Genomic DNA, 18217 nt, shown 5'->3' on the forward strand with positions numbered 1-18217 from the left:
AGGCCTTCCTGCACATATGTAGCAGATGTGCAGCTTGGTCTTCATGTGGGTCCCAAACAACTGGAATGGGGGCTGTCCCAAAAGCTGTTTCTTGTTTGTGGAATATGTTGTTCTAGCTGGGCTATCTTGTCTGTCCCCAGTGGGAGAGGAAGTGCCTAGCCTCAAAGAGACTTTTAGTGCCAGTGTAAAGGGATTCCCCCAGGGGGCCCCACCCGCTCAGAGGAGAGGGATGCTGTCTGTCCCACACCTGTACTTGGATGTTCCCCACCCCACCCCTGTACCCTACAGGATGCTGCCCATCTCACACCTGTACCTTATAGGGTGCTATCTGTCCCACACCTGTGTCTTACAGGATCCTGCCTTGTCACACTCCTGTACCTCACAGGATGCTGCCTGTCCCACACCTGTACCTCACAGGATGCTGCTGCCTGTCACACTCCTGTACCTCACAGGATGCTGCCTGTCACACTCCTGTACCTCACAGGATGCTGCCTGTCACACTCCTGTACCTCACAGGATGCTGCCTGTCACATCCCTGTACCTCACAGGATGCTGCCTGTCACACCCCTATACCTCACAGGATGCAGCCTGTCACACTCCTATACCTCACAGGATGCTGCTGCCTGTCACACTCCTGTACCTCACAGGATGCTGCTGCCTGTCACACTCCTGTACCTCACAGGATGCTGCTGCATGTCACACTCCTGTACCTCACAGGATGCTGCTGCCTGTCACACTCCTGTACCTCACAGGATGCTGCCTGTCCCACACCTGTACCTCACAGGATGCTGCTGCCTGTCACACTCCTGTACCTCACAGGATGCTGCCTGTCACACTCCTGTACCTCACAGGATGCTGCCTGTCACACTCCTGTACCTCACAGGATGCGGCCTGTCACACTCCTATACCTCACAGGATGCTGCCTGTCACACTCCTGTACCTCACAGGATGCTGCTGCCTGTCACACTCCTATACCTCACAGGATGCTGCTGCATGTCCCACACCTGTACCTCACAGGATGCTGCTGCCTGTCCCACACCTGTACCTCACAGGATGCTGCTGCCTGTCACACTCCTGTACCTCACAGGATGCTGCTGCCTGTCACACTCCTGTACCTCACAGGATGCTGCTGCCTGTCACACTCCTGTACCTCACAGGATGCTGCTGCCTGTCACACTCCTGTACCTCACAGGATGTGGCCTGTCACATTCTGTACCTCACAGGATGCTGCCTGCCCCACTTCTGTACCTCACAGGATGCTGCCTGTCACACTCCTGTACCTCATAGGATGCTGCTGCCCGTCCTGTGTTTTCTTCTAGCAGTTTCAGTGGTTCAGATTCCACAATCAGCAGTCCTACCCAGATGTAATACATACAACCCACAATGGCCAACACCAAAGAGATCCCTGAAGGTACAATACTGCCATTATATTTCAGTGGTGACCAAGAGCTACCTAATTGAACTTCTCTTAGCCTAGTGGAAAGAAAACATGTCTGGTACTATAAACCTCTTCCACTGCTCATATACTGTTGCAAGGAGAGAAAATTGGTACAGATACTATGGAACTCAGTTGCTGGGGAGAGGGTCAAACACTGAAAATAGAAGCACTGTATCCAGTCCTGGGCAGGCACACAGAGGATTCATATCCTCCTACAGAGATATATGCATATCAGTGTTTACTGCCACTTCATTACTATAGCAAGGAAATGGCATCCCTGAATGGTCTAAACAGATCATGAAAACGAGGCACACATAAACAATGAAATTCAGTTGTGAAAAGAATAAAACCATAAAATTTACAGAAGAATTGGTGGCACTAGACAGACAGTACGTCAAGTGAGTTATCCCAGGCTCAGAAAGTCCGACATCACTTTCTCTCTCGTAAATAGATCCCAACTTTGAAGTTAGATTTGTGTGTTTAACTTGGAGTGTCTATAAAGATAAGAACTCTAAAGCAGGCCCCTGAGAAAGGGAAGAAGATAGAAGAGTGCGTGTGATCGAAGGGTGGATATACCGAGAGACAAGGCTTAAGCAGGGATGGCAGAGAGGAGGAAACAAGGAGTGTGAACCAGGTAAGGATGCAGGAAACACTGGTGGAAACCCACTATTTTGTAAGCTAATTTTAAATTATATTTACAAAGAGGGGTATGTGTTGGGATGCAGGGGTGATCAATGCTATTCCTGGAGGACACAGGTTATCAAATGAAAATCTCCATGCCAGACACTGAGCTGTGCTCAGGGCTACTCCCCTTCACATAATTGGTCAGAAAGGTCCAAGAGGCCCCAAACCAGCAGGCTATTCCCATTACTCTTGGATGCCCACCAGAACCAGATGGCTGCCCACCTGAACCTACTTCTGAAGACACCATACATTTCTGGTTGCAGGACACAGGGAAACCAATCTGCAACTGGCCTAAAACCTTCATAGTGGTGGAGGTGCTCTGGGGGCCACAGGCAGACAAAAAGTACCAAGGGTCTTACTCAGCCCCGGACACTCCATGCTACAAGAAGCCACCTGCCAGTCAAGGTGCGCCCACTAGTACAGCAGTGGCCACTATTTTCTGGTCACGTGTGAGGTTTGCTGTAAAGAGAGGGATTCATGCCCAACACTACAAACCTGGTAAAAAGTCTACTTATGGGAAGGTCCTGAGGCCACAGGGGGAAGTGTCTTCACACAGATTTGTGCTGCCCTGAATCTTGTCAGAGGACTCTTCTTTTTATGGAAGGCAGCACTGACTACAAAGTTATAAATGGTCGAAGTGCTAAGAATATATGATCATGATACAAATCCTACCTGCAGCAATATATCATCCCTACTCTTGGCCTGAGGCTGAGAAACACTGGGGGTGGGGGAACTATGTGAGAGGCAGAGGAAGAGTACTGTGAAGCACTGTCTTCTGGATATGACATGGCTACCGCTGCCACGACTAATACCAGCTGCATTCCATACACTGATCTGGGGCTGGAGAGGAGGGAGCAGTTAGCAGCACTTGCTCTTCTAGAGGACCCAGGTTCAGTTCCCAGCACCTACACCAAGCAGCTCACAACTGACTGAAGAAACTCCAGCTCCAGGAGATCTGATGTCTTCTTCCGGCCTCCTGAGTACCTGAACACATGTAATATGCCCTACACAGACAGACAGATAGACAAACAGTCTGTGTCTCTGTCTCTCTGTCTCTCTGTCTCTGTCTCTCTCTCTCTCTCTCACACACACACACACACACACACACACATCAACACAATCATACTAAGAGGCAGAAAAGGCGCAGTTACTCACGAGGCTCCTGAACTCATGATGCAGCTCTTTGCTCCACAGAAACACTCTCTCCCGTCATCGTGATTCATTCCAAGGTTATGTCCCAATTCATGAGCAACAATGGATGCAAATGTCTCCACAGTGATTTGCCCAAACTGTACAAACACAGGAAGGTGCAATTAGAAGGTGGTTTTTGTCAAAAGGCGTTCAATATGTCTACTACAATGCCAACCCTCTGTGGGTCTAAGTGTCCAGGGCCAGCCCTGTATACACACACTCTGAGAAGAATCTGGAATGACTCATGTGCTGACAATCAGGCTTCAACAGATCATTCCCTGTAGCTTGTCAGAAATCAGGCTGATTTCTTTAAAATGGAGCCTGTTTCCTCCTTCACATAAAGATCCTATCCTGGCTAATGTCATTGTCACTCTGACAAACCTGGGAAGAGCGACCCTTCAACTGAAGAACTGTTTGGATTACATACGTCTATGAGGCATTTTCTTGTTTGTCAATGGATCTATAAGGGCCAGCCACCGGGAGTAGACCCAGGCATAGGCTCCTGGCTATGTAAGGAAGCCACCTGAAAATGAGCCAGCACATAGCAATCCTGGGTAGTTTCTGCTTCAAAATCACGCTGTGAGTCTGTGCCTTAACTTCCCTGAGTGATGGGCCTGAAGTGTAAGCCAAGGAAACCCTTTCCTCCTCTGAGCTGCTTTTGATCATGGTGTTTATCACAGCAACACAAAAGAAAACTAGAGTAGACAATAACACATAAGAAGTATTAAAAATTTGACCTAGTCTCTAAGGAAAAGAATACATATGCTACTATTACTGTGTCCTTTGTAATGTACAAACTACTACTGTAAGGCTCTGGGGAGGAGCACTGAATCAGCAGATGCTATAGACTGTCCTAATGCCTGTATCCAAAAGTGTACTTAAAGAACAACATACCACATTAATCCCACCTGCGTGGCTCCTCGAACATACTGTTCCTACAAATGCCATTCCTGCAGTTCCACCAAAGCCTTTCTTCCTAAATGAAAACGTAAAGTTACAAGATGTTGCTGGAGGAAAAAACATTAGTCCTATGTCTACAGGTAATCTTAACCATACTGACAAAACCTAAAGAAACTAGAAGAAAAGTGACAAAATAACATTTCATTTTGAGAGCATGAGGTTATTAGTATTACAAACATAATCTTTTAAATTTTTTCATAAAAATGACGATGCCTTTGCACACACAAGCCATGTTTGGGATTTTCCTTGGTGGTGGTGATCTTCTGGGTTAAAAATATTTCTAAAATGTAATATATATATATTCATTCATTCAACAAATGTTACTGAGGAAAGACAGCAGCACAACACATCTATTCACAAGGAATTGCCTTCAAATTTGTAAAGAAACACAACTTCTATGCCCAGAATTTTATACCTAGCCAAACACTCAAAGACAGTTAGAAAACATTAGGGGAAAAAAAAATCAGCAGATGTGAGTTAGGATAATCAGAGCTCAAAGTGAGATGATCTTTAAACTCTGTGCTGATTCTGTGAAAATGTCTTCAGCAAGAAATCAAATATCTTTCCTTCTATATAGTCTTTCACAAAAAATAACTTTAAAATATGCTGTAACAAGATGAGAAAAGAAAGACGTGTAAAGACAGGGACGAGTCAGACACAAATGCTTCTGCATGTAAGAGAATGTAATTCCACGGCAACAAAATCAGCAAAAGTCATTGTTCTGATCACTCCATTCATAGCATTTTCTTAAAGCCACTTACAAAACCAACTGTGCACTGTCATGTCTCCGCCGAGTTATAAGGAACTTTTCCCGCCACTGTACAAAGTTTCCCAACACATCTCCAGCTCCTCCGATTATATTGATAGGATTTCTATCTGTCCAAATTTCTAGTCCAACCAGCACAATTCGAATGTTTAACATGATGTACATCTGGGGAGGAAACAGAAATAAGAAGAATACATAAAATAGATTAAGAACATGAGACGAAATGGGGAGCTGGCTATGACAGGCCTCCGATCCAAGCTGGCCTTGAATTTTCTGTGTTGCTAAGGATGACCTTGAACCCATCAGTCACTCGAGTCCTGTGAAGAAAAATACTTAAAAATATTTATGAAGGAATATAGCCAATAAAATTAAAAACAGGATTCCCTCCCCCAGAATAAAAAAAAAAATCCATCCTTCACCCATCAAGGACAGAGACCTAAGATCTAAGATTCAAAGTCTGCCTTAATCCCACTGCAAAATCTGACAAGCAGAGGAAGTTAAAAGTTTTGAGTAAATTTTATGACAAGACTTTCCTTTTTCATAGTCCATGTCTATGTCTCTCTCTATATTAGTCTCTGTTTATATATGTGTGTGTGTGTATGTGTATGTATGTATTACACACACTCACACACACACAGCAGCAGCAGCATGATTTAAAACACTATCCCTTCAACTGAGGAAAGCAAAGGTGCACCCATCGCCATCAGCGCACCTTCCCCGATGTACTCTGAAGATTCAGAAGACACGGACTGGCATGAAGTATCCTATTCCTCTTTTATCTACATTTCTGGCTTCTTTTTAAACATTATTTGAAAACTTACAAAACAAACATTTATACATCTGACAGAGCTCAAAAATGACACATTTTGAATTCTGCTCTGAGGCTGTGTGAGGACAGCACAGAAGAGAAATACAACTTACGCTATCCAGGTAGTTGGCTAAGCGGATCATCTCTTCCCTCACAGCGGTCTGGTTCCGTCCCATCATGTCATACTGAAAGGCGAGGGAGGAAAGCATGACTCCGAGCAGCAACACAGTAAAAACGCCGGCAATGCCTACACTGCAGAGCACAGTCCAAGGAGGCATCTGGACACCTGCCAGCATTCAAACGAACCGATTCCAGTGGTGGTTCGAATGAGAATGTCTCCCAGTCTCGGACATTTGAACACCTGGTCCTCAGGCACTAGAGCTGTTTGGGGAGGTTAGGAAGAGGAGACTTCCTGGAGGAAGTATGTCACTGGAGGTGTAAGTAAAATCCTCCCCCCATTTCCAGTTTGCTCTCTGTGCTTTGAGTTCCCAGTAGAGATGTGAGCTCTTAGCTCTGAGCTCCAGCCTCCATGCTGGTCACCTACTGCCATGCTGTCCCACCATTATAAATCTAACCCTCAGAAACCATAAACCAAAATACACTTCTTCTGTACGGTGCCTTAGCCTGAGTGCTCTAACACACTAAGGGACACATAGCAATAAACAGGAGGGAAAGAGTAATAATGCGTTCAAGTCCTACTTTCCTTCAAATGCATGTGACTAGAATAAATTTTTTCTCAATTATTTTTGCTGATTTTAATGCAAAGTATTCTCAAATTTTCACAAAGGTCTAATCTTAAAAAGCTTAGATAAAAAATTGAAAACCTAATAAATTTCCTATTCTTTTATCTCTTAGGCTAATGACATCAACAATAAACTATTTCTAGATCCTACTCTAAAGTAATAATAGATTAGTTCAAGATCACTAGTTCAAAATTATACGTGGTTAGAAAAATAGAGATATATAGAAGCTCTCCTATGTTATTTCATGCAACCATTTTTTACATCTGGCTAGGTTAACATGTCTATTTGAATGTTATTTTAAACCACCTACTTGCTAACAAGCAGAAAATCTTACAGAGTTTGTGACTTCCCTCCATGACAAAGGTCTTAACAACAGAACCCGTGCTTGTATCTGTCCAGCAGATCCTGTGTCTAACAGAGCTGGATGGGAATGGAACCACTTTTATTCTGAACCATTTCATATATGAATATAATCAGGCTATCTGGAGAGAATGATAGAGAAAAACACTTTAATCTCTATTTTTGCCACTTGTCCAAGGCATTCTACAGAACTTTACAATCATAGCTGGAGCTGGTTCAAGCGGGCTCTCCTTCTCCTGCTCTCCCTTCTACTACCAGGATCCTAACACACCGAGTGTTTGTGCGGCTCTGACTAACCAGGGCTCTTACCAACCTACACACAGTAAGGGACTTTAAAACCAGGAACAACAGTCTTCAAAATGCTCTCTACGGCTTACCAGAAAAGGCCTGCCAATCAAATAGTTCCTATAAATAGTTTTTCAGACAAACAAACAAAAAAACGATAGAAGTCACCCAGGACATTTCCAATAATCTATATGTTAAATTATTTAGGAGCCACATCAGAAACTGATGATCCTATAGTAGCTGAAGATGCGGTATCTCTAAGTAAAACAGTTGTTCTAAGGACAAATATAGAAAGCGCTGTTGCTCTCCTGTACCCTGAAAATGCTAAGTGCCCCTAAAGCATGCCAGGCCCCAGACCCCGCCCCTTAGGGTGAGGCAACAGCCAACTCTCCTGATTTGCAGCCACAGCCCGGTAAGTAATCGGAAAAGCTCTCAAGACATTACGTGGCTGTGTGACAAGTCCAGCATTAGACAGTCACCTCAGAGACCAGGGAGCCCTGTCCCTTTAGGTTTACAGAAAAAGCTAAGGGGCCATGAATGCATGCTCACAATTCCAACACTCAGGCTGGGACACTCAGGCAGGAAGATTAGGAGCTCAAGACATAGGAAGACCCTGTTGATTAATTAATTAATTAATGCACAATTTTAGTCGACGTCACTATTGTGTTTTGTATTTCCTTCATAAGTTACTTCTCAACTGCTTTCTCATGAAAAAGGGAAAAGAAGTCAGCAATTCCTACCCGTTCCTTGTCTACAACAATGAACAGCTCCACATAGCGGGTCTGCGGGAGAACAGCTCTTCTTCTCTGTCAAAACACAAGCACCAGAAAGCAGAGACAGTTATGGAGCAGACACCTTTTGTATGAGTCACGGTCAGACCTAAGAGCTAGTCATGTGATTTCACGTCTGTAAACAGTATAAATTGCTTTACTTAGCATACCTATGTCAATAAAACAAAAAAGTGTGAGCTGCTATTTTAAAAGCTCTAAAGATAAAATGGGTTATCTATGTCTTCAAAGCAGCAGTATTGTTGGATTGTTTTATTTTTAATTAATACATATACATACAAATTTTACATGGAAATATGATTACCATGGTAACAGAGAAAAAAGACACCTCCTGAACCCTGAGAGGAAGAGGTAGAGCAAGGCCACCTGTGTACAGACACGGCTTCCTTCCATCTTGTTACATTTATACAAAACAGAATGAGCAAACACCTAAGAGCTTTCCAACTGTTAACAAGTTTGGAGAAGAAAAGGTGATGAAGCAGTGTCATGTTCAGGTGTCAGCTGATTTAAAATACGCCATACACCAGCATCATGGGAAAGGTGTCTTAATCGCACAAAAAGAAAGAAAGAAACCCTGTGCCCACAGTGGAGGAGAACCTGTAGCTGGTTAAGCTGGCCCAGGGAACCATAACAGGCCTACATCCGGAACAGCGTCCACAGCACCAGAGAGCCTCCAAAGCAGGGCCCTGAGTGACCTTGGATGGTATCTGAGGTAATAATTATCTTAAATTCAAATAGCTCCCTCTCTCCGTCCCTCCCTCGTTCTGCCCCCTGCTCGAAGCCAGAGTGTAATGACTACACAGAAACACCTAATAGGATCACCACCTAAGATTTAAGCCCTTAAAATTCAGCCTGCCTGGGCTGGAGAGATGGCTCAGCGGACGTGAGTGCTCTTCCAGAGGTCCAGTTCAATTCCCAGCAACCACATGATGGCTCACAACCATCAGTAATAAGATCTGATGCCCTCCTCTGATGTGTCTGAAGAGGACGACATTGTACTCACATACATAAAATGAATAATTAAATCTTTTTTAAAAGAAATTTTAGCCTGCCCTCCTCTCAGAGGCCAGAGCTGCACACTGATCATGTTTGCATGCCTGGTTCCCATCACAAAGGATGGAGCTGGGGAAAGACAACAGTCTCCGTTTGAGGGTAAAATGAATGATTTCTTAAAACCAGCCTGAGCCCAGAAGAGTGTTCTGCTCCTTACACGCAGCAGCTGACTGACACTCGGGCGCTCTTCCTCGTCCCCCTGGGTGGCTTCCTTCTCTGTGTCCCTGTTAGAGACTCCACATCTCAGAGGCTCCTGGTGGACAGCATCCATTGGGTAAAATATGTGCTCAAAGTGTGAGCTGTTGTGCAGAGGCTCAATTCCAAAACTGGCATTCTCCAAATGCAGCAATCCTCTAAATGTTGGGGTGACACAAACCATTGTTAAGGAAAAAAACACGGAACAAGAACCAGAAGCAGGACTTAGGTCCTAGTTTCCAGCGCACAGAAGGAAGCTATAGCACAGTGCAGAGTCCAGCAAACATAAATGTCACCTTGTGACCCTCCGCTTACTTAGCTCCGACAGGAGGCTGCAGAGCAGCTGAGGAAGGCTGACCTGGCACCGGAACCTGAGCCCAGAAGACATTGCCTACTGCCCAGAACTCACAGCAGGCCATTTATCCTTTGCCTTAGTAAACAACCTACACAGAATTGTCCTCATTAAATTATTTAAGATGCATAAAATCCTTAAAACCGCTGCCTGGCACAAAGTAACCAATTAGGAGTTGTTTCTTAAATTAGCTGATTTGGGATGAAAAGTTGTATCTATTAGTTCAACAGATTTGCAATCGACCAGCCATGATAGTTCCACAACAACAACAGTATTACTGTAACTTCGACTGGCATGGCACAGGATTTCTCTAACCCTTGTCTGATTTTCTGAATATGGTAATAATAAGACCTTTTTATGTCACTGTGAGTATTGCATGAAATAATACAGGAGAAAAATTTACAAAGTGCTATAGAAATTTAAAATATATTTTGTTTCAAAGAGCAAATTTTTTTGTAGTTTCAAAAAAATGAACCTCTACCATTAGATATTATACTTGGTCAATTACTAGGTTTTCCTAAACAAATAATATCCCAAGAATATCTGAAGCATGGCTGGGAAGGTCTTTAGTAACATCACAGTAGAATCCAACTTGTTAAACACCAAATGACTCAGCTTGGAGCAGAGAGGAGACATAAGGGCAAGAAAGCACAGAGAGAAATCAGAAGAGCCTTTACCTGAGTCCAAGGCAGGCAGTGACAGCAACCGCAGAATTCGGCACTCCCTCCACATAGCCTCGATAATGACAGTGGCTCTAAATGAAAAATGCACATGCTCTTTAAACACCATATAATAGTGTGGTCACTTAGAGAAATGACACTCTTCACAATAGCCACAAACAATATAAAGTATCTTGGTGTGACTCTAACCAAACAAGTAAAAGGTCTATATGACAAGAACTTCAGGTCTCTGAAGAAGGAAATCAAAGAAGACCTCAGAAAATGGAAAACATCTTCCATGCTTGTGGATTGGCAGGATTAATATAGTTAAAATGGCCATCTTGCCAAAAGCAATATACAGATTCAATTCAATCCCCATCAAAATCCCAACTCAGTTCTTTGCAGAGTTAGAAAAAGCAATTCTCAAATTCATCTGGAATAACAAAAAACCCAGGATAGCTAAAACTATTCTCAACAGTAAAAGAACTTCTGGGGGAATCAGTATCCCAGACCTCAAGCAATACTACAGAGCAATAGTGTTAAAAACTGCATGGTATTGGCACAGTGACAGGCAAGTGGACCAATGGAATAGAATTGAAGATCCAGAAATGAATCCACACACCTATGGTCACTTGATCTTCGACAAAGGAGCAGAAAACATCCAGTGAAAAAAAGATAGCCTTTTCAACAAATGGTGCTGGTTCAACTGGAGGTCAGCATGCAGAAGAATACGAATTGATTCATTCGTATTTCACATTTTAAATCACAGATGGCCCAGGGAAAGTCAAGAGACAACTGAGTAAGGACCTTGTTGAGGACTCAGAAGGTGGGGAGTGAGCCATTCTGCATAGGGGATGGCCGTCAGCATCAAGTAAGTATCTTCTCCAAATGCACATCAGTTATACTGACATATTATATAGCTATCTTATAAAGCTTAGTGCCTTTACCCTTAATTAGGGGCAAGAAATTAACTAGATAAAAATGTAAAAGTCAGTATCACTCAGTAACAGAAAAACTTCTGAGCAGCATGACATTTTACTACCTGTAAGAACCCAACACACCGTATCAGAAATGTCACAGCACAGGAATTCCTACCCTACCAGACACGAAGATACACATCAGGCCCAGTGAGTAAACAGGATGGCACCGACATCCAGGCCAACAAGCAAGTCTGTCAACAGACCCAAGGACATAGAGGGCTCTACCTGCCTGTGCATCTGAGCACACTGGGCAAAGACACACTTGTAAAAATAGATGCTGCTATCCACTGAACAGACACATGGAAAAGAGTAAAGTTCGAATCATAGAAGAACAAATTCCAGATGTATCAAAACTCAAAATGGGAGAACTGAAAGCACATGCAGTGTTCAGGAAAATGTGAATAAGTGTCTCTTTAACCTGGGCGGACAGACGGACAAACAGATGGAGAAAACCTCCCTGCTATCACTCAGAACCTAGACATACCATGTATGGTGGCACACCACTGGAATCCCTCAGGAGACTGAGGCAGGAGGAACTAGAGTTCCAGCACACGCAGTTAGACTCTGTCCCCAAAGTAATATTAATATTAAAAAGAAAACTTAGGTGTGATTAAAGAAAAAAACTAAACATCTTTACTACATTCAAAAAAATGTAAGATACATATAAACATAAGGCCCTCCAAAAAAAAGAACAAAAGAAAGAGACCAGAAGGAAATATTTGTAAATCACATAACAAAGAGTCACTATCCTTACATATAAAGATCTCTTAAATCAGCCATTCTCAGCCTGTAGGTCACGATCCCCTTTGGGGATCAAACAACCCTTTACAGGGGTACTATATCAGATATCCTCCATATCAGATATTTACATAATGATTCATACCAGTAGCAAATTTACAATTATGAAGTAGCAATGAAATAATTTTATGGGGCGGGGGGTGCACCACAATATGAGGATCTATATTAAAGCTCTGCAGCATTAGGAAGGCTGAAAAGCATTATCTTAATACTGAGTAGGAAATCTAATGAAGGACAGAAGGTCTACAAATGCTTTCACATGTATGGAAAGAAAGAATCCCTGAATCTACACCAATACACATAAAGCTAACATGATCACATGACAACCCTCATAGTAAGAAGAGATCTGCAGCAAATGTTACACCCTGGAACTAAATACAAAACCTTGAGAGTGGAGAGATTTACAGAACTCTAAATTTAAAGGGGAAAAATAGTACCTTTTTCAGTGGCAACTTTTCAGAGGAAAAACCCAGAAGTCAAACCCTTATCCAGCTATTGACCCCTGTTGACAATTACACAGCAGCAGGACTCTGGGTAGAATATGTCACCGATACAGCACACTGAGAATCAGCAAAGTTGGCAGCTCTAGCAGGTGACCCTGCAGTCTACCAAGCCAATGGCATTTGCTTAATAACTTGACTTTGTGAAGTATTTCCACAGCACTCAATTTAGCTCTGTTGCAGTTACCTTATCTGCGTGACCAGATCTGCCAAGAAAGACCCAATACCGTCACTGTTACTGAAATTTCATTACCCAGAGAAGATGTATGGGATGAAAACCTGCAGTCTATCAACACGCTTAGGCAGGTTTCTGTTGGTACATTCCCTAGCTCTCTATTCAGTCCACAGAGGAATGTTAACAAACTAGCGCCTGTTCTAAGGCCAAGTGGACTTTGCCCCAGGTCACCGTGTATTCTCCAAGCCTGTACCATGGTTCTCCTACACGTTAGTTACTGCTCCCCAATGAGACTCTCAAGAGCGTGTTAGGCTAGCTGTGACCACACTGACTCTGCAGTCCTTCCCCTTGTATGTTAATAAATCTGCATTTGTTTAATAATCTATGTCAGACCGTTCCAGGAGATGTTCAAAGAACGGAGGGAAAACTCTCTTCCCCAGTATTACTTCTCACAAACACAACAAGTCATGTCTGTATGTTTACAAAAGCAGTCGTCAGACTACAAGGCTACAATGAAGAAATGCCCAGCGTGCACCACATCGAAGCACACAACTGGAAACGCACGAGCTCAGCAAAGCAGACTGACCACAGACGTGCCACCAGCCCAGGGCCCAGGGAGCCTCGGGCAATCTGTCCACAGAGGAGTTAGAGCATCCGTGCATAAGAGCCAGCTGTGGGCTTTTCTACAGAGTCCCAAAACAATCCCAAATCCGTAGATGTCATAATCCTGGGACATATTTCACACAGCAACTCATATGTTCATTCTTATTATTATTAAAAAATGGCTTTGTGAGAATCAGAAAACAACTTTATGAACTGCTTCAATCTTAAGAAGCAGAATCCTGGAGGAAGATATTTAAAGTTTATGAATGTATATGCTAATTTACCAGCAGACTGCAGGCAGTGGTATGTTATTATAAGGGACAACCTAGCTACATGCGAAGAAATGGGAGCAAAGTTTTACTTTGTATTCTAAATCTACAGACACACTTTCACTTACCTGAACAATATTAAATAACCAAGAAATAATTGAAATACCTCATATTCATAAGAATTAGCATCCTGTTCATTTCAAGAATTCTACTGAAACACATAATTCCGTCTAGCAAGGCAGTACAAAGTTCAAGTGAAATAATACAGTCAAAGGGAATAAAGACTTCTCATGAAAACAATTGCAAAAAAAGAAAAATGTGTAAGTGCCAAGGGGATTTTGAAACCCTCCTCCTCCTAGAACTGCTTATCCTCCAAGAAGAAAAGACTCTCCAAGGCCAAGCTCGGCTGCCAACTGGAGATGCCAGGCCAGCTCTGTCCCTGAGTGCTGTGTTCCTGATACAGAGGGCCACACCTCTTCAGGAATGTCAGCAGAAACATCAGACCAGCAGAATGCAGAACAACAAACAAGTGTGATTTGGCTGGACATGAATAACAAAAGGGAGGTGTGCTTTTAAATATTAATATTTTATCAAAACAGTAAACCTTCAGTCTTCAAAACATCAGCACCACCCCACCACACCACTATTTCACCAGCCCACCACCAGCCCATCTTTTAAATGCAAATCCTAACTACTAAGTGCAGGAGAGCTGCCCAGTAAAGATCAGTCTTCTCCAGAGGCATCTTGTAAGGATATGGAAGGTGTCCTGTGGCTAGCAGCAGGGCATCTGAGAAGAACACACTTTATATATGTTGGCTTTAAATTCTCAAAGCATCAAGAAGAAAATAAAGTACCTGTACGTTGGGATGGTCAGAGAGTAGGGAGCCTTCCTCACCGTAGGTATAAACTACAAAATCGCTAGGTAAAAGGTCTCTGGAAGAGGAATAAAACAAACCATTTAAATGTACCATGTACCGAATGCCTAGGGCACAATCATAAGATGTTATTCCCAGAAGAGAGGGGCAGAAATAAATTTTTAAAAGCTTTTTATGTGATCCATTTTTTTCTTAAAGAAAGAGCTACTATAAAACTAAAAACTAACCAACACTCACTTCTGAAACGCCAGCTGACTGATGTAAAGATGCAACTTGCTCTCTTGACACAAGATGTCCACTGGGAACAATAGTATTCTTAACTTTTTCTGCTAAAACTCATAAGAAAATAAGAAATTGGGCTACTTGACACTGTCATATTTGTGTAAGAAAAATAAGTATTTTCTATTCTTTCCTACCAAGTACTATGTAAACAAGAAACATTCACTGCTTTAAACTACTTATGAAGACAAATGTCTGCTGTCAATTGTTAAAGGAAATGTTTCCCCCTCATGCCAAGGGAACAGCTGTGTAGCCAGGGCAAAGCAAGGTTCTGTTCACAGTAGCTCAGAGTTCATCTCCAGGCCTCGTGGAAAGCCAGGGGTTCAGGGTGCACCGAGCTTGTGAAAGTTCCAAGCAGCCAGAGGACGCCCAAGACCAACTAACAACTGTCCATCCTGCTCAGAGATGGACAGGCTGATGGCTTCCCCAGTCCCACTGCTCACCCTGACTGACTCTAGCCACATGACCATTGTAGTGAAGCCCTTGGTGAAATTGTGTCTGCTCCCTTGAATTCAGGAAGCCTTGTGGTAGCAAATCCCTTGTGACCAAGAAAAGACCCTGGAATACTTGAACCTCTGACTCCAGAGTTTTCTTTGTCCCTGTGTGCTGTGTCTTTGTGATGTCTTCTGGGAACACTATTCAGAGGAGCTTATGGAACTGAATCTTTCCATAAGCTGACCCCAATGGGGCACTGGCAGATATCTCTCACACACACACACACACACATATATACTTACACACACTCACACACACATACCCTTCACACACACACACACATACTTACATACACTCACACACATATACCCTTCATATACACTCACACAAACATACCCTTCACATATACACATACACTCTCACACACACACCCCACTCCTTTACACACTCACACATACCCTTCACATATACACACTCTCATACCCACATACATACACACATTTTACACACTCACACACACACACACATACACACCACTCACACACTCACACACATACCCCACCCCTTTACACACTCACACATACCCTTCACACACACACACTCATACACACATACATACTCACCTTTTACATACTCATACACATACATACATACCATACACACACACTATCACACACACACACATACACACCATACACACACTCTCACACACCCTACCCCTTTACACACTCACACATACCCTTCACACACACACACACTCTCTCATACACACATACATACACACCTTTTACACACTCATACACACCATACACACACACACACACAGACACACACACACACTCATACATACTTCACTGTCCCTAAAGGTGAATGTGAGAAGGCCTGAGCTCCAGGTATCTGCCTGCCTGCACCCTGCACATTTCCACAGCCGTCCGGCCTGCCAACCCCTGCATAAATCGTCATGGGCTTCAGCTGCATGCCTACCACTGTGCAGCAGGCTCAGCAAGAACTGAATCTGCTGATTCAAGAGCTCAGGCTCCACTAAACAACATCTACCTAGAAAAGAAACCAATATACCGTTGAGGAAAAACATAATTAAAAAGGCAAAGTAAATGAACTTTCTTACGTGTTTCTTTCCAAGTGAATAATATGCTGTTTTCCTTGGGCCTGGATGACATACGAGATCTAAATGAACAGAGAAGAAAAACACCAAGTATAAAAGACAACCTTGTAACTTACTCTTCGACATATCACGAGATATGTTCATCCTAAATTAAAATAACTTGGCACTGACTTCAATGTTAATAGACTGTATTCTTAAGTAATATATATTCTATTCATCTCTGTCGCTTTAATATCTGGTTGTGGATACTTGCCTATATATGTATCTACTCTTTTTTAATTTGTTTTAGATCAAATTTTTTATCTTGTGTGGGTCTCTGCAAACTCCACAGCCAACAGAATGTCAATCTTCAAGAGGAAAGAAGGAGGTCTGGTTCAACATGACTGAAGAGTCGGTATTGGCTCAATCTTGCAGTTTGACACCTGGTAGTTTATTTCAGGCATATTTTAAAGACAGCACGGTTTGGGAAAAGGTTTCCTGGTGATAACTCAATCACACACATACACAATAACACTTAAGACATGAATACCTGGAAATTCTTTGTAAAGTAACATGTGACATCTTTCACAAAGATGGCTTCTAGAGATAGGTTACATGTGTTATCTTAAGGGCCTATGGGAAGACCTGGTATGGTGTGATACAGAGAGAAAGGTCACGAGGTCAGCAACCACCTCCACTCCCAGCCTATGTCTAACACTCCTGGCTTCCCTGCTGCTTATCTATGAACACGTGGATTTCTGTGCCTCCTACATTATTTTACATATATGAGTGCTTTGCCAGCACATCTGTATGTGTACCACATGTGTGTCAGAAGAAATCATGTTCAAGAGCTTGGTCCCAAGGACAGCATTATTGGGAGGAGCAAAGGGCCTACATGTACACAGTTACAACATAGTTAACAACAGAAAAAACGCCCTCCAATAAGGAAAGAGCACCCAATTTCCTTATAGTTAAACCAGTTATTTTGTAATGTTTAAATCAGCATATAAGGTATTTGATATTAAAACTCAATTTTGAGGGCTGGAGAGATGGCTCAGTGGTTAAGAGCACTGACTGCTCTTCCGGATGTCCTGAGTTCAATTCCCCAGCAACCACATGGTGGCTCACAACCATCTGTAATGGGATCTGACACTCTCTGCTGGGTGTCTGAAGACAGTTACAGTGTACCTGTATACATAAAATAAATAAATAAATCTTTTTTTAAAAACTCAATGTTGCGTAAATATTCTCAATCATTGGCATGCTATCCTTGAATATTCTCTTGAACTAAGTAAAGATTATTCACATTGTCAGAGTGAAGCCACTGCCTGTCAGCATCCAGAGTCCCAACTCAACTACAGGATTCCACTCCCTTCCTTCTGCTGCGTTTGAGTGTTCTGACCCTACAAACAGAGATACTGAAGCTCACTCTGTCATTTCTTATTGGAATGTCTGCTGGATACTAGTGCCATAAGGTAATGCCTATACTAATTACTCCCTACACCAACCACTGGGCAAGCATCACCTTTCATTAGGAAGAGCAACTGGAATTTTATCATAATTCATAGCTCTCAAGAGATAACTTACCTGCTTTGAATTGGGCCTCAGAGCTTCCCTTCTTTCTCTAGTTAATCTCCAAGGAGTTATAATTTCATAAGAAGAAAGATGGATGGTCTGCTCAAAGTCTGCAGCAAAAAGAACAACAAATAGAACAATGTGACCCTCCTCCACAGTGCCAAAATACTAGAAGTAAAAACTGAGTGTTCGGATGGGTGCAATGGACAGACATGTAATGGACACTTTAATAATCCCAGCACTTGGGAGGCAGAGACAGGAGGATCTCTGTGAGTTCCAAGCCAGCCTGGTCTACATAGTAACTTCCAGGATGGTTAGAGCTACATAATGAGACCCCCCATCTT

The 18217-nt window shown here is 42.8% G+C and overlaps 1 protein-coding gene and 1 long non-coding RNA gene across 4 annotated transcripts in view; both read right to left on the reverse strand.

Moving 5' to 3' along the window:
• The window catches only part of Adam9 (ADAM metallopeptidase domain 9), a 66442-nt gene that overhangs the window by 35938 nt on the left and 12287 nt on the right, over positions 1-18217 (reverse strand). For both annotated transcript variants that reach the window (XM_052162159.1, XM_052162158.1), the window contains exons 2-11: positions 17886-17983; positions 16323-16381; positions 14462-14540; positions 10301-10377; positions 9234-9429; positions 7976-8041; positions 5961-6032; positions 5035-5204; positions 4208-4289; positions 3278-3411 (exon numbers count right to left, since the gene is read on the reverse strand). In XM_052162159.1, the coding sequence (XP_052018119.1) occupies positions 3278-3411; positions 4208-4289; positions 5035-5204; positions 5961-6032; positions 7976-8041; positions 9234-9429; positions 10301-10377; positions 14462-14540; positions 16323-16381; positions 17886-17983 (1033 nt within the window). The remainder of the gene's footprint in view (positions 1-3277; positions 3412-4207; positions 4290-5034; positions 5205-5960; positions 6033-7975; positions 8042-9233; positions 9430-10300; positions 10378-14461; positions 14541-16322; positions 16382-17885; positions 17984-18217) is intronic.
• On the reverse strand, positions 589-1704 carry LOC127668531 (uncharacterized). Of its 2 annotated transcripts, none has more exons than XR_007974112.1 (3): positions 1040-1704; positions 772-969; positions 589-669 (listed from the first exon to the last, which is right to left on the reverse strand). It is a non-coding gene; the product is annotated as an uncharacterized LOC127668531 (long non-coding RNA). The 2 variants fall into 2 exon arrangements; XR_007974111.1 differs by having other exon boundaries at positions 589-675; positions 711-969.

This window comes from Apodemus sylvaticus, chromosome 18 (assembly GCF_947179515.1).
Source record: "Apodemus sylvaticus chromosome 18, mApoSyl1.1, whole genome shotgun sequence".
Classification (NCBI taxonomy): Eukaryota; Metazoa; Chordata; class Mammalia; order Rodentia; family Muridae; genus Apodemus; species Apodemus sylvaticus.